Source organism: Pleurodeles waltl, chromosome 3_1 (genome assembly GCF_031143425.1).
Source record: "Pleurodeles waltl isolate 20211129_DDA chromosome 3_1, aPleWal1.hap1.20221129, whole genome shotgun sequence".
Classification (NCBI taxonomy): Eukaryota; Metazoa; Chordata; class Amphibia; order Caudata; family Salamandridae; genus Pleurodeles; species Pleurodeles waltl.
In genome coordinates, this window is record NC_090440.1 from 711,880,222 (window position 1) to 711,896,555 (window position 16,334).

At 44.7% G+C, this 16,334-nt stretch overlaps 1 protein-coding gene across 3 annotated transcripts in view; it reads right to left on the reverse strand.

Annotated features, from left to right (window-relative positions):
- Nucleotides 1-823: 823 nt before the first annotated feature.
- LOC138284552 (kelch-like protein 31) overlaps nucleotides 824-16,334 on the reverse strand; it is a 49,727-nt gene continuing 34,216 nt past the window's right edge. For all 3 annotated transcript variants that reach the window (XM_069223448.1, XM_069223447.1, XM_069223449.1), the window contains exons 2-3: nucleotides 7,626-8,816; nucleotides 824-2,968 (exon numbers count right to left, since the gene is read on the reverse strand). In XM_069223448.1, coding sequence (XP_069079549.1) covers nucleotides 2,236-2,968; nucleotides 7,626-8,803 — 1,911 coding nt within the window. In that variant the 5' untranslated portion in view covers nucleotides 8,804-8,816 and the 3' untranslated portion in view covers nucleotides 824-2,235. The remainder of the gene's footprint in view (nucleotides 2,969-7,625; nucleotides 8,817-16,334) is intronic.

The window sequence follows — 16,334 nt, forward strand, 5'->3', positions numbered from 1 at the left end:
ACAGCGCCTGCCCCCGTGTCTTAAGGCAGTCTGGTCGGCAGCGCTTGGGCTTCTTGTTGGGGTCTCGGCATGCACACGAGTGTCTTTGTATTAAGAGGCACCTTTGCTAGGAGGTGTGAGTGTGATTGAAGTGTGTGAGGTGCTCGCATTGCTGAGGTGTGCAACACCTTTTTCTCACATAAATTAGTTCAACATTTTACCAGCTCACCTGTGGCTTTCTTTACATTTCGTGTTGGAAGAGCCAGGTTAGGGATTCGTTTATAAATCTCCTGGAAGTTCACCCATTCTTCCGTGTCCCCCTCATGCATTCGCCCCCCTCCGCCCTCCGGACTCTGAGTCCGGCTGAAGTACAAGTAGGAGTTTGTTTAGCGAGTCTCACCTGGACTAAGGATCTCTGTGTTTAGGGCCCTGCGCTCCTCTGGGGGTCGTGCTGGGTCGGTGTCTGCTATAAATACAGCGCTCTGCTTTCACAGTACTGTGCGCTACCTTGGAAACTCCAGTCCCTTGGCGTAAGGGGAGCTTGGCATAATTATATGCCCCCCTGACTTGACAGCACACTCTGTAATGTTTTCAGTGCCTTATTAATTGTGGTTTGTGCAGCTGCTGCGACTCGGCGCTGCCATCCCTGGGGTGTGCAGCAGGCGTCGGAGGATTCTTTCACACTGCAGCTGTGGTTCCTTCTGGCTTTTGCGATAAAAACACAACCATAAACAAGGGCCTGTTTGCCACCCCAACCTAACATTGAGTGACGTCCATGCTGGCAATTGTTTGAGCTGATAAACTGCCACGAGGGGTGCTTAAAAAAATTATCCAAGACAAGGCATCATTTTGGAACAAATTTAATCAGACGCAAATCATTACAACCTCCTCTCCGACCATCTGGTTTAAATGTGCGCAATGCATCTGAGATTTTTTGCTCATAAAAGATTTCCAGACTTTCTTTGTGTTTTGTTTACAGCGCACCCTCCTTCCACAAGACGTTCGTGTACAGACAGAAAATCTTGACTTTGTGTGGGAACGATGTCATTTCCGGGATAGTTCTCAGTGATGTAAGGGCTGCCATCGCTGAAAACACAGTGCTCCCTAATAGACAGGAAGCAACCTTCTGCTGTTAGTGAATGGCTTTTAGGTTTGTCACTTTGATTACGTGTCCACGTTGTGGAGAAGCTGACGTGGACAGATTGTCGCTTTATTAGGATGTGGACCCCTTTCTTGAGAGATATATTCAAGATTGGTGAACGACCTGAGGTGGACCTTTTCGTTCTGCTGGGAGAGATGGTCCCTTCTGTTGGAACGCTTGTGGCTATTCTTTGCCTTGCATTTTGGTTAGGGAAAAAGTGTATTGATTTGGAGGTGTGCTGTGGATAGTATATCCTCTATGGAATTCTCCACTATTAATTCCATACTTTAGTACTTGGGAAGTGTTACTCCTACTTCTTCAGATGAGAGTCATGTTGGGATGCATATATTCTTTTCATGGGATGGTGTATACTTTTCAAAGTGCCCCAGGATCTACAGGTATAGAAGGTCCTTCTTCTTCTTGAGGTGGTTTATGGAATTGGAAATGCCATTCATTTTCTTGAGGCAATCAAAGTGTCCCTTTGCTATGATATCATCTTTAACTTTGGAAGTGCACTCAAATATCTATTTCTTGAGATGGTCAAGGGGGAAAGTTCTACCCCCTTTTTCAAAGATGTCTTTACACTGGGAGTATCTCCTCCACCCTGCTATGAGACTATCTATGCTCAAAAAGTATCACAATTTCTTGAGGGGTTATATAAGAGGAGCCACCTTTCTTCTTAAGACAGAACACATGTACTAGAAGGCCCCACTTTTACAAATGGGTTTTTATAATGGGAAATCCTACCCTTTGAGATATGCGTCTCATGGTGCAGCTCTATTTTCTATTTTGTGGACATTATTTTCGGGAGATGTACTTCTGGTTTGTGCATAATTCTGATAATAACCAACATTAAATGTGAGCCCATTACAGGTAGCTTGTGCTTTGAGTGAATAAGGGTAGTTGGTTTCTGAGACACCAGGTTTATTATGGGAGGCACTGTAAGGCCATTTATTTGTGGTGCATATTCTCAGGGTGAATATCCTCTCAGTGCAATGGTATCTACTAGGCTTTCCATGGTCCTTCTCGATCTCAAAGTGCCTTTGGACATGAACTTCAGCTTGCTTTGTTGCCATGGTGGCAGGCATGTGAACTGCTCCAGTGCACTGCCCTCATTATAAGCTGACTGCCACAGATACTAAAGAACTGGCCCGGGAGTTTCCCTTGTGAAGGCGGGGAAGAGTGATGGCGCAGCAGGATAAACCTACTGATGCTTCTGGCAACTCTGCTATCTCTGTCCACTCATTCAGATCTGGGTTGTAGCACTGCACACACTTTGTGTACCTCTTTCCACTTTCATTCCAGCCTCCTACTATATAGAGGCCCCCACCAAGCACAGCTACTCCAGCTGTGCTTACCCCTGTGGGTAGTGGGGCAATGCAGCTCCACTGACCAGTGGTGGGATTGTAGGACTCCACTAGCATCACACTAATGCTCTCCCCACGGGGGCCCTGCTGGCTGCCTCCCAAGACATATGCACGGTCGCCAAGAGTAGCTGCACAGTGCCACCCTCTCGGTGTGCTCAGCCCATTACGGTCTCGCCACACATCTGTGTCTGGCTCATAGTTGCAGACAGTGCGAGAATAGGTGTTGTTGACATAACCACCAGTGATGAGGATCTTGCCACCGATGACGGTGCCAGCATGACAGCAGCGGGGAGCATCCATGGCTGCCTTGATCTGCCAGCTATTCACAGAGGGGATGTAGCACTCTGTGGATGCCAAGGGACCTTCTGCATTACGGCCACCACAGGCAAATAGGAGACCGTTGTAGGAATTGAGGCTGAAGTGAGTCCGCTTCTGCAGCATGTGGGCCAGGTGCAGCCAGCTGTTGAAACGGGGGTCGTACCTGAGAGAGGAAACGAAAGAAAAACCTGTCAGTGCCTGCAGGACTGCAACATTTATTTACTGTCATTTTGCATTATCACAGTTAGTTGGATTCTGAAGGGTGAAACTCCTTCCCTTTAAAACTACTCCCTTCCAATGTAAGTCACGCTCGACTCTACCCATCTGAACACATTGGTTAGCCCCAATTGATTGCATAACTCATGGAGAAAACAGTTGCTGTCTTCTACTCAATATCATGGAAACTTCAGGACCACTCTGTGGGATCTCCCAAAATATCCCTATTCCTGCTTTTGAAGTGGTTGAAATGCAAGAAGCCCAGACGTGGCTACGGACTGGGAAATGTTGGCTCTTGTTTAGGTCTCTAGGCTCTCTTTGGTCTGCTATGATGGCGTTTGGGCACAGCACAAGCATTTACAAATACAAAATAGAAGTATTTTCTCTGGATGGTCATACCTGTTTCATAGAGTCGATGAGTCAGATTAGAGACAAAAATCTTCTAAGACAACCGTACACTCATTGCAGAATCCCACTCTGGCCATACAGTTTTAGTGATAACTAATTCGCAGCGACAGCAAGAAGGATACAAGGTTAAGATAGATAATGGGCCAGAAAGCTAAAGGAATCAATGGTGAAAAGACCATTGAATGAGCTCTCCTGAGTAGAATGTGGGAGGCAAGATTTTCGTTTCAGCATCATAAAAGAAAACCAATGCTACAAACCACTGGCTAATTCTGCTCCTCTCCAGGCAGTACCTGCCCAGAAACGTTTTTCAATGATTTACCAATACAGTCGGTCTCCATAGAAAAACCTCAGGACTGTTCACAAGCAGCACAAGGAAATTAGGAGCCCTCTAGTGTTTTTAGGGCTTGCATGCTGGCATGGGTGGAGGAAATAGGGGTGCTTGAGGTGTTGCAGCACCCCCAGAAATAATCATAAGGTGAATGATGAGGTCAAATATCAGGCTGTATATTCTGACAAATTACTGCCTATCCGGAAGCTGGAGTGTATTTTTATTTCTCTGCCTGCAAAGTGAGAGGATTTTGTAAAAGTGATCTAGGTGACAATCCTGCTTGGGTACAGGAAACTAAAGGAAAGGCTGTCGCATGTCATTTTTTTCTAACACTCACTTAAATCACAGGGAAATTAACTATAAACATATTTCAAATTAGACCAGCAAATAGGGAAGCTCAAATGAAGCACTTTTTGTAATTTTAAATGTTTGAATAGGATCAAAGGAAATCAAGATCCTTGGTGATGTGCAAGTGATAGATATTTAACTAAAACCCAATGTCCACACATTTATTTTTGAGCTGTATATTTTTACAAGCAAAACTGCATTTTTATGCAAATTTAATGAGAGGCTTGTGCTGCCGTTACTTCACTTTTACTGATGCAGTGGCAGCGGAAACCTCTCGATATCCATGAGACCAAGCAAACCCACTCTGCGTGGCTTGAATGGACTCATGAATATGGAGTAAGGCATTGCTTTACTCTGTGCCACGGAGGCATTCCATAGGTGTTGCAGTGGGTTTTCTCAGGCAACACCAATGGATTGTGATGCATACCCAGATTTACAAAAGCCTGTAATCCAGGGGATTTGCCAAAACCTTATGCCTCCCCAGGGGAGATGCAGGAAGGAGAAATATCTTTATCCTAGTTTTTTCCTCTTTCTATGTGTGCTGCATCCTGGGTATAGACATCACAGCTACACAAAACATGGGCAATGGCTCTTCAGTGTGTACAAGTGGATGCTTGGCACAGCATGGGTGACACATCACACCATTCCAAGGTCCCTCCCACTGGATGGATACCTGTGGGCATATTTAAGAGCCCCTAGCACCATTCAAATGCCATATTAAGATCATTTTTTAACGCTAATGTGGAGGCCAAAAACACCGCACCATATTTACAAAGTAGCGCAATGCATGCATTGCACCACTAGTAATCCTTTGCGCTAAATTATGCCTGCGCCAGGCATAATGTATGCAAAGGGGGCGTTCACCATTTTGGGGGGGGGCAAAAAAATGGAGCCAAGAAATCTCAGAGATTTCTTTACGTAATTTTTTTCGGCGCTTTTAACGCCTGCTTAGAGCAGGCGTTAGAAGGAGGCTTCCCTTGGTTACCATGGGCCTCTGGGTGCTTTGCAGGATTAGCGTCAACCGTTTTTACACTAATCCTGCAAAGTGCTGGACTAGCGTCAAAAATTCTGACACTAGTCCCCTAACTACCGCCATAGTGCACCGTATTTTTAATACGGCGCACACTTGGTGGTGTTAGGGGGGGCGCTAAGGGGCGCAAGAAAAGTGGTGCTGCACTGTGTGCAGCGCTATTCTTCATTAATCTGCCCCCTGGTGACTGAATTTATCAGCTTCAGCAGGTTGGAGGATAATTCTGATTCCTAATTAGGCCTTGGAGTACACGTGTGATGGCCTTGCCCATTTCTTCTGAGACAAAACAGAGGGTTATTGCACTGCAACAGGTCAGAAGACCGTTGGAAAAGAAGGCACTGTTTGAATTTAATCTGCTCTAGCCTCAGCTCAAGTAATCTATGGCAGAAGGTCCCAGAGAGTCTGGCAGGCTCATGATATGATGTACAGCCCTGAAGCAGCCTGGGTTTAGTGTTGGCACTTAGTCAATGACAAATAAGTAGACTACATCAGAGGACATTTTGGAAGTACCATCCTTCAAAGGGTTTGAAGCAAGGAGAGACTGCGTGCCAGATGTACAAACACATTTTATGTATGAAAATCCAGTGGTTCACAATTTCACTCTTTTTGTGACTGCAAAATTCCTTTTTGTAACGCGCAAAATCCATTTTGCCAGTCAAAAACCTTTTTGCAACATGTAAATGGGTTTATGATCCATACCGAATTGCAATGTGAAAGAGATGTGAGAGGAAAGTGCCTTCCAAATTGCTATTCAGTATGTATGTTTCAATGGTTTGAGATTGCCATTCTGGTTGCAAACCATTAAAGGATTACCGACGAGGCAAAGGGGAAAGTGACCCTTTAACTGTGGGAATCAGGGTGGCAGCTTCAAAGACACTAAGTAATGGTGCAGCAGACTACTGCAGATGAAAAACAAAAACAAAAAAAACAAAAAAAACAAAAAAAAACAGTACTGGTTCCTTTAAGCATCACAGGCTGATTTTAAAAAATCCGTTTTGGAACGCAGTAACAGGAAAGACAGTTTGCTGTCTCTTGCAGGACTCACAAGCCCCCCCCCCCCCAACCCCCCGTGTTTTCACCCAATCACAAGGGACTGTACATTGCGACTCGCCTAATAAATATTAGTGAGTCAGGTCGGTCTGAGCCCCCCCCCGGTGAATGGTGATTTTGCGAACCGACCTAATAGTACATATCTGTTTGCAAGATCTGCTTTCCATCTGCAAACTGTTGAGTCCCAATTTACAAGCCAACTTGTGAATTGAATCTTTGTACATTTGACCCTGTAGCTTTGCAGAGTTATGTTTGATCAGCAACCGCGCGGTTTAGCCTATGGACACTTGTGGCACATCAAAGGATGCCAGTCATTCCCAGAACTGACCAGATGTGCTTAAGTCTGATAGTGAGCCAATATATAAAACAGACTTCATGGATTTAACCGTGTCATTGCACTGTCAAACGAAACCACAAACTGCAGAGACGGCATAACATAAACAGACAGTCACCTTTTTCATTCTAACAATGGCTTGAGGCGATATCTAAAGCTGGGTGCTCCACACCTAGAAAAGTGCCCACAAGGGAAGTGTGTCTTATCAAAGGAACGCAGGGAAGCTTTTGAGCCATGGGGCTAAATTTCCTGCTGTTTTATACGGTATCACAATGCCAGAGGTGTATTCTAGTTTTGGAAGATGGGTGATTTGTAAAGGAAACACAAACCATTACATTTCAGCTCGCAGGAGAGAAAGCCAGTGAAGTTTTTGCATGTGACTGGCATGTGAAACCTGTGATTACGATTTAATATGAAGCAAACAGTTGCATCTTCAGCACAGACTAGTGACTGAGGGCTTGATTTAGAGTTTGCCGAATGGGTTACTCCCTCACAAACGTGAAGATTATCCGGTCGCTGTATTACTAATGCCATGGGCTGTAATGGGATCGTAGTACGGCGGACGTGATATCCGTCACCTTTGTGATGGAGTAACCCCCTCCGCCAAACTCTAAATCAGGCCCTGAATGATTTACTTGTTTTCCGTATTTACTTGTCACCAGCATAACCTGCTGCCTGCATTGTTTGTCTATTATTGGCTTAGACAGCTGACTATATGCGTTGCTTCTCGCCTACATACTGCTAGCGTGTATCTTTCCTTATATGCCTATACTACTGACTGCATGAATTACTTGTTATCAGTATCAACTACAGAACGCATGATCTACCTGTTATCATCATAAACTACAGAACACATGCTCTGCCTACATCGACTGCTGACACACGTTTGCATGCTTACTTGTATAGATTGCTAAATACATGTCTACTGTTACAGAAATTCTAATCACGTCATGCCTGCATATACTGTTGACAACATGCTGGCTTTTTTATCTGCATTGACTTCTTGCTTGTTCTAGTTCTTCCATATAGTGTGAGCTGCCTATTTAAATACACCTCTGGCCACACACTCAGCCTGCACACTGCTAACAGCACACTTGGTCTTTTACCTGCATACACTGCTGACAGCATGTTTAGCTTGGCTCCTGGCATCATTCTGGTCTTCTCCTCCAGCGACGTAGAGGAATCCATCCATAACAGCTACACACTGATTGAAACTCTTAGAGGGTAAGTCTGCCAGATTGACCCAGTTCCCCTCTGAGTCCCTGTACCTGACTTCTCGACTCAGAGATTTTTCAGATGATGCAGTGCGACCTGCAACTGCCACCAAAACTCGTTGGCCTCCACGCATTTGCGTTCTCTTGGACTGCAGTGAGTTTTGCTGAAAGGGAAGTAAATGATAATTCATAGCTTCCACCAGCAGCCGATGGCATTCAGGATCCAGCATCATTCGTGGGACTGGCTGTATATGGGTTACCAAATCCTGTGCTGTGATGGCTCCAAATCGGACATTACTTATAAGGGAAGCAGCATGCTTTGCACGTTCTGTGTTGAAATCCAGCCATTTCATGGCAATCTGGAAGACGGTCACTTCAGAGGGGATACACAGGTCATCTTCTGCTAGCAGCTCTTGTACCTGCTCCAAGGGCAACTTCAGAAACTGCTCAGTCCCTGAAAACTCCACCAGGTTCTCCCTCATGAACCGTCCAGCCACTTGGCGGGTGTGGACGAGTTTGTACTTCTCTGAAAGGTTGGCGATATACAAACAGTTGTCAACATTCATCTCCTGAGTGAGGAAGTCTGTACACATGGCTAGTAGAGTGGTCATCTGAAGGAAGCTGGCTGTTGAGATTGTGCTGCCAATAGTGTAGAGTGAGAGGCTAAGCTTCCCTGTATAAGCATAGTTGAGCACAGTGGCCAGCCCAACTGGGGACACGTCCTTAAGATCCAGGCGCTGCAGGCTGGGCTCCTTCCTCAGCAGACTGTGGAAGTAGGCACTGCAGGAAGCAAGAATGACTTTGTGGACATCAAAGTCCTTGGTCTTGGTAGAGATGGTGAGATCACAGAGGAAGAGCTCCTGCCGCATGTTGCTTATGGTCTCCAAGAGCTCGAGTCCATGCTTGGGGTTGTGCACCTCAGTGGCAGTGCAGCGAAAGCCATTAGAGCCACTTTCCAGAAGTCCATTGAGTGTGTTGAGCTGTTCAATGTCCAAGCTTGTGTTATCTCCCACCAGGGTCGGGCCTGCCTCCACCTTCAGCTTTTTTGGGTTCTTCTTTTTAGGAGCCATTTGTAGGGGTGACCTAGAAAGACAGACAATAGTGATAACTGATAAATGTGAGAGGTTTCTTTGAACTCTTTAGCCCCACCCTGCTTGACCCAAGGGCATTGCATCACCAATACACCCAACCATTGACTACTTGAAGCATATGGAAATGTTAACTGAAACAAAGTATCTCATGGCTCTTGAACTGATGCAATTCGGTTTGCTCATTGCAATTTTCGAAAGATATATAGCTCAAAACAGACAGTGTTATTGGACAATTACCCATCTGTGTCGATTTGACTAAGTTTTACCAAGGCACCTTATTAGACAGACATGGCATATTTTCAGCAGGTACAAGATTGAGCTTTGATGAGGATAGATTGGGCTGAACATTTCTTCTTTCCAGTAGATACAAATGAGGTTGGCTTGTGTCTTGAAAAAAATCCCAATTTCCAGCAGTTTTATTTTTTAGTCATTTGAACGTAAAATCCTTAACACAGCTTATACTGCAAATTAGCATCACAGCGTTCTCTGTATGTTACATGTCAAACTGTTGATATAAAAAATATTGACATTCTGACATACGGCCCATAAATACTGTGGCATAAATATTGTTTACAGAAATATTGATACATTAGGTATACATTTTATTTTTGTTAGCAATATTTCAGACACTATATTTTTGTCAGACGGTATTGAGATTACAATATTTTGGTACCATGCTCGTTCTCGAAAGAAAAGACTGCCTCTGTTTAAAAAAAAACAAAAAAACAAAAAAAAACAAAGGAAGAACTTGCGGAACCCCATACGAGAAAGTACATTGTAGCTTTCATATGATCAAGAGTGTATATAAATGGATACTAAGAAATGATCAAGATTTGTTTTCTTGTCCCTTTAGCTCTAAGGAAAATACGTTTTTATTATTACAGAAGATAGTTGCTTTGATTTTTCAATGGAGAAGGCATGCTGAGCGGAGGCAACATGGTGGCTGGGGGAGTAGCTGGCAAACAGGGCCCTACACGAGCTCCCTTGGGGTCCCCGTCGCTTTTCCCCTCAGCGCTTCAGTTATCAAGAAGAACCAGCAAAACTACCACAACTTTTTAATGTTTTTCTTAGCACCCGACGTTTGAGGCCATCTTGTGTACTACACACCGATCTGGACACGGTGCTCGAGGTAGCACTTCCTGTGGGCTCCTGTTGGCTCCTGTGGGCTCTTGTCCATTGATTTTTGCTCTCACTCTGGAGCTGTGAAGAATTCCTTTTTTAAGACTGATCTTAATTGCTTTTGATAAATTTCGATACAGCCGAAGTAGTATCCTGGGTACAGCATCGCCATTACAGCATGTTCATACCTGCATTTCTGAGAAAGACATTTGAGGGTACTGCATATGGAGTATAAATGTTTTTCCCGGAGCTGCCACTAATAATCCTAGATGCACTGCCCCATGGAGGGAATTGGAGAAGGCTCACAGAGTGGGTGGATACTGGTATCACGAAGGAAGGGGATTTATTCCGAGCTGAGATGTTGATTCCATTCACAGACTTACAGGAAGAGCTCAGAATACTCTCGGGGCACTTCTTGCTGTGCAGTCATGGTAGCAGCCTTGCAGAAGCATTGGGGGTGGGCTTGACGGAACCAACCTCACACCAGAGCTACCAGATGATCTGTACGTCATCTCGGGCGTTTAAGGCTGTCTCCTCTTTCTAAAGGGGCCTCAGAGCAGACAAGATGTAGGCTCTAGATAGGCTCAGGGAGCAGTGAGAGGCAGGCTTGGGGACCCAGATGCCAGAAGACGGCTGTGCAAAGATCCTGGAACATACCCCAAAATTGTTGAGGAATGCCCGATTTAAACTGATAAATTCTACGTCCTCCTTAGAGCGTACCTTACGCTGGTCAGGAGTAATAGATTCTTCCCTGCAGCACAAGCGTCCTGCCCCAAATGTGGGAAACTTGGGGCGGAAGTCAACCACGTGCTGTGGTCTTGCCCCTCTCTATCTGAACACTGGAAGCGGGTTACACCCTATGTAGCTGAAATCGCACAGAGAGAAGTTCGGCTTTCACCTGGGCTGTGCCTACTGCATTGGTTCCCACACCCGGCCAAAACCAGTCACTAACAGGTTTAATGACCTAGCCTTAGTCCTGGTGAAGCAAGAGAACACCAAAAATTGGAGAGGCTGCAGAAGGCCCAGGATAGGCACTCTGCATAGAGAACTAGAGTGGTGGGCTGGTAATGAAATCGAGGTACTGATCTAGGACACCAGATGAGGCCGGGGTTTAATAGAGGCAGCTCATGCATGGGAGAGTTTGGTGGAAAGCATAATGGAACCAGACCCCCCTCAGCATTCCCATCTCCGGGCAGCACCCCAACTGAACACATTTGCCCTGACCCAGGTGGTGTCGGCAATTGAGGGGCTATTTGCTATGAATGAGGCCTGTGAATATTCCAGCCCTCGTTAACTGGTCCCGATGACTAATATACTACACATTTACACCACTCCACTACACAGCTCGGGAATGGGTGTAGGCGAAAGGGGAATGGTTGTTGTTGTTATATTTGCTTATAAGAAGGGACTGCCCTGGTGGCAATTTTGAAATGTCCATGTATAATTAAAACCTATAAAAGTCTGTTTAAAAAAATAAAATGAAGAATAAATGTTTCAAATATCACATATGGCTAAAATCAATCAGGACAAACCTGAAGCAAAATTGAGATGTGAGAAAAGCGGGTTATTTTATGGTGTGGTGGTGAGACCTCACCATGTAAAACACTCACTACCTTTACTGGGTCCAGTAAGATGTGTTTGAAAAACCTTAGCTCAGCACTGGGTAGCTTTGTAGATGTGGCTCGGAGCAGTCATGCTTTATCAAACGAACAAGTGTAAAGCATTAAAGGTACCAAAACAGCTGAATATGAAAGAAATACTACTTAATACAAATTCAACATCAATTTATAGAAATCGGTTATATTTTCAGTTTGAACTTCAGACCTCAATAACACAAAAACACTGGAGGGTTCTGAAGATATGAATGTTTAAAAGAACAATGAATCACTGCTTTGTTCATTCAACACTATAAATCAGGTTTAATGGATTGCACTTGTGTTCAAAACTTTGCAAACTTTTTGAAAAGTTTTATAAAATTGTAAACTACTACTCTGGTCCACTTTGGGTGACCAACTCTGACAGGGAGCTAGTCACAAAGGCCAAAGAGGCATGGTTGAGCACTCAACTCATAGTAAGGGCCACTATGTGGCAGGGTTGGGCCAAATTATGCAGCAGCGTTAAGTAAATTAGGCAGCAAGAAAAGGCAATTTATGCAGCACATTTTGTGATTTTATAAATTTATTATCTTGTAATTTTTCTACGTATTAACACTGTCTGGGCATTAGTTGCATCTCATTAGTACCATTTTAATACCTAAATATAGCAATAAACTACAGAAACGTGACCAGTTAACCTTTGCAAAGGGCCTTCCATTACGCTATAACACGTGTTGCTGCATTTTTTTGTTACTTTTGAAGCATTTAATCTACAAACAATTCTGTTTTGTTGTTACAATCTGCAGATAATGCAGCAAATCTAAAATAATGGGGAAATCACCACAGCCGCGGGTCTTCCTGGGGCTATTCCTCAGGCCACAAACATGGCGGGGCAGCTTTGCCACAGTGGCCGATGCCCATCAAAGTCCATTTAGAATTTAGGCAAAAAAACTGTTGCTGCTGGTCTACTTATCTTGGGTTGCAGCAAAACCAGCGGTTCCATTTAATTGGTGGTAACTTCCGTCTTAGGCAACTAAACTGCACAGCTCTTCCAGGTCTAGCAGACTCAGGTGCAACTTTTGAGGGTCGGGTCTCAGTCTCTCAGGCTGCACATTAGCAGTCAGCGATGATCAGGCGTTCTTGGCTACCAACTTGCCAAGGCAGGCTTCTTCAGCTTTTGTGGCTCTGAAGATGTAGCAGGAAATCAGCCAACTGACTCTTGGAGTCGCCTCTTTTTTCTGAGGCTTGGAATGACTTTTCCTCAAGCTGGGCACCACAGGCACAGTCCTCTCTTTGCTAGCCCAAGAAACAGCAGGTGCAGTCCAATCTTGGTGCAGCCACTTTGCTGGATCCAGTGAACAGTAGATCAGTCCTTCTTTGGTCCACTCTTCAGTACAGACTTGATCTGATATCTGGGTGCCTGGGGTGCCATGTTTATGCCCAGTTAGTGACCCTGGGAGATGTGGCAACTACTAGCCAATGAGCTACCAGGTCACCTCCCACCTAGTGACGACTTCCTGTGAAGTGGGGCATCTGGCTATCCCAGATGCACTATGCTGTCCACTCCAAACATGGCAGAACCCTTCTCTTGGTGTGTTCGGCTCCCTAGCCCACTCCAGAAATACAGCTACCTAGGGGCTACACACCCACATAATAAACAGTTTGGTAATGGCTTCCCCTCCCTGTCCTTGTCGCCATCCTGTTTGCAAGAACAAAAGAGCAGCCCCTCTTGTGTGTGTCTACCATTTGCCCTTCAAAGGCGGCTTCCCCATTACAGCTCACCTTTTGGGCTCACACCTTGATCACCTTCCGGCCATGAAGAGGCCACACCTCCTCTAATGGCACACCCATTGTATTCCTTACTGAGCGTCGTTCCCACCTCCCCCAGGAGGGCAGAAGGCTAACTCATGGCCTGCAAACTACAAATGGTCACTGGAACACTTTGAACAACAAAGCGGCTACTCATTAAATTTGGGACTTGTGAAAAAGTTACAATAAATTCGACTTGTCATCAAGTTGGCCTTAATACAATGATTCTTTTGATGCCTTAAAGTATCCAGGGTCAAATTGGGGCAAAAAATTGGTCTGGGCACCAAAATAAAACGCAACCCCACCCCATTAGTGAGTCAGATTGCTCAAAAGGTGGTAATATCCAGGAAATAACAGTAAAAACTGGCCCACAACTGCTAAAAACCAACCCACACACTGATCTATCAGACCAGCCAATCAGGCTCTGCCTGACTACCCCATGGGGCATTTCGACCCTGGAAGTATCATATTTGGTAGTCCCATTCAGAAGTTGGCACTTCTGAGCTGTCAGCATATACCTCTGTACTCACCAACTGGGCTACTAGACTTTCCACAGTAAAAAGAACAATGCAGGGTTTTTACTGTAATGACATGTAAAGTTAGGAACTACATGTCCAACTCATTTTTATTATAATGGACCCTGCCTTTAGGGCTAGGTAGACCTTGTTTAAAGGTGACTAATAAGCATTGAAATGGAAGGTTTGGGCTTTGCCATTGCTTTGAATGGCATAGTCAGCCAGCAATGGCAGGCTGGTAGTCACACTTTACTTTGTCACACATGTTATGGCATAATAAGTGCTGCAGCCCAGAAGAGACAATTTAACTTACAGGCCTTGCGTATCCCTGATACCACAGACTAGGGATTTATAAGAAAGTTAACTTATGGCAATTGTGGGTGAGCCAATCAAAAATGTACAATGGCACTGTCGTACAGCAGGCCTCAGTGCACCTTCAGAGTAAAAAAAACAGCAGCATCAGTCCAAAAACTTTGATGTGTTTCTTTCGAAAGAGGCATTTACTTACATGAGATAATAGGCAAACCCATCCCCTAACCTCCTACCCCCTCTAGCTACAGATCATCAGTGGCTCAAAGATATCTATGTTAGGGCTACGAGTCTATGTAACAACAACCATGACCTCAAGCCTTACATTAGTAGACTTTCTATCATATAAAGGGCTCCTGTAACGCATTTAAGGGCTGTTATCTGTGACCTTACACAGCTTGCATCCATCTGCTCTTGAGCAAATCTATATGAATATGCATTGCATTTCATCTATCGAGGTCTAGGGCAACATGGATCTCCAGTTCATGGCAATTTGCCTTTTCCAAGGATCAGTGTAAGGTCTATGAATTTACTGTTTGATCGGCTTTGGGCCGTGGCATAAGCCCTAGCAGGCACACCTTGGACATATTTAAGTCACATTTGCCAGTGCACTCCTTAAAGTACTTAGTAGCCATAGCCCACCAATGCCTAAGCACCTCACAAGATCACACCATGTAGGCAAAGAGACGGACCCTTCTGCTTTACATCTGGGACAGGCAAGTGCTGCATTCTGGGCAAATTACCTGCAGGTGCACTCTGGTTAAGTATGTCTATGAACATAGTTAAACTGCAGGATCCTCAACCGTTAATTTTGAGAGACCTGACACACATGCTGTGGGGCACAAGCCACTCAGAGTCTTTTAGATCCTCCCACAAGTCGTCAGTCCATTTTGTTTGTCGGAAAGTCAAGTCTTTGACCTAAGAGGCCCTAATTTCCATGTATCCTGTAGTAATAAAATGGCATACAATATTAAAAAGGATCTTTGTTAGTGCATGTTAGTTGCCCGTTGAGATAATTGTTGCTTTAGATAATGTTTCCTAGTTCAAGAATTACCCTGGCTGTACCTCATAGGCACAGATTATCTCCTCAGAGGCCATGAGGGTACCCTTATCATAAAGCAGACCAAGTTAGGTTACCCTGACTCTAGCCCAGGCAGATTTATCCATGATTTTTGGAACTGCACAGAACTTTTGAACATCCATAGCAGAGTCTCGGAAGCATAAGGGGTCCCTCCTGCTTTACATTTCTGTGAGAAATAGAATTATTATTTGGTGTGGGAGACTACCCACCTCAAGGAATAATCATAACTCTTGTCAGGGTGAACCATCCAAGTAACTGAACTACTTAAGCTTCAACCCCCTTTCAGCTATGGCACGAGCAGACAAGCTTAACTTAGGGCAATTAGTAAAGTATTTATGCAGTACCAAAAAAGTAAAAAAGTAAAAATGCAAAAAACTAAATTGCAAACCAAATTAGAAAAAGAGTAAAATTTAGTACACAAAATGACAAAAATCCAATCAGGGGAACTGAGATATGAATTCTTAAAATTATAAGTAGAAATTGTGCCAAATAGCACAGTGCGCAAGCGTTAGTCAATGGTCGTGGTAGTCCAGGACATAGGTGTAATTTGATGCTGACATAGATGGAGCCCTTGGTCAGATACATCAAACAGGTTCATCCTGTACACAGATTTCACATAATGATTTAGTCTGGTAAGACTCAATACACCACCACATGTGTAGACTTCCAAGCCACCCAGGTCCTCAGGGGAGACACTTAGAGACTCAGAGGGTGTCTAAGGACAACAGCAGGATCCAATGGTCAGCTGGGTACTTCCAGGAAAAGGCCTCCTGTAGCTTGGTGTATCCCTATTGAATGGGGGAGATCCGCCTTATGACCCTAGGAGACCATTATTTTGCCCTGGGTACAAGAAGGAGCAGGCCCTCTTAGGTCACAGACAGTAGGTCCTGTCATCTTCTGATCTTCCTCAGGCCCAGGAAGCGTTCTTAAATTTGTGCCTGAGGATGCCACATCTGGAGGTCTTAAGCATGGTTTCCCCAGTTGATGGAACTTTCTTGGGACCTCCTGATTGCTCTGCCCTCATTCCCACCTATACTCAGGGACCCCCTGGGACAATCCCATCTGTTAGTTCTACAGAGACA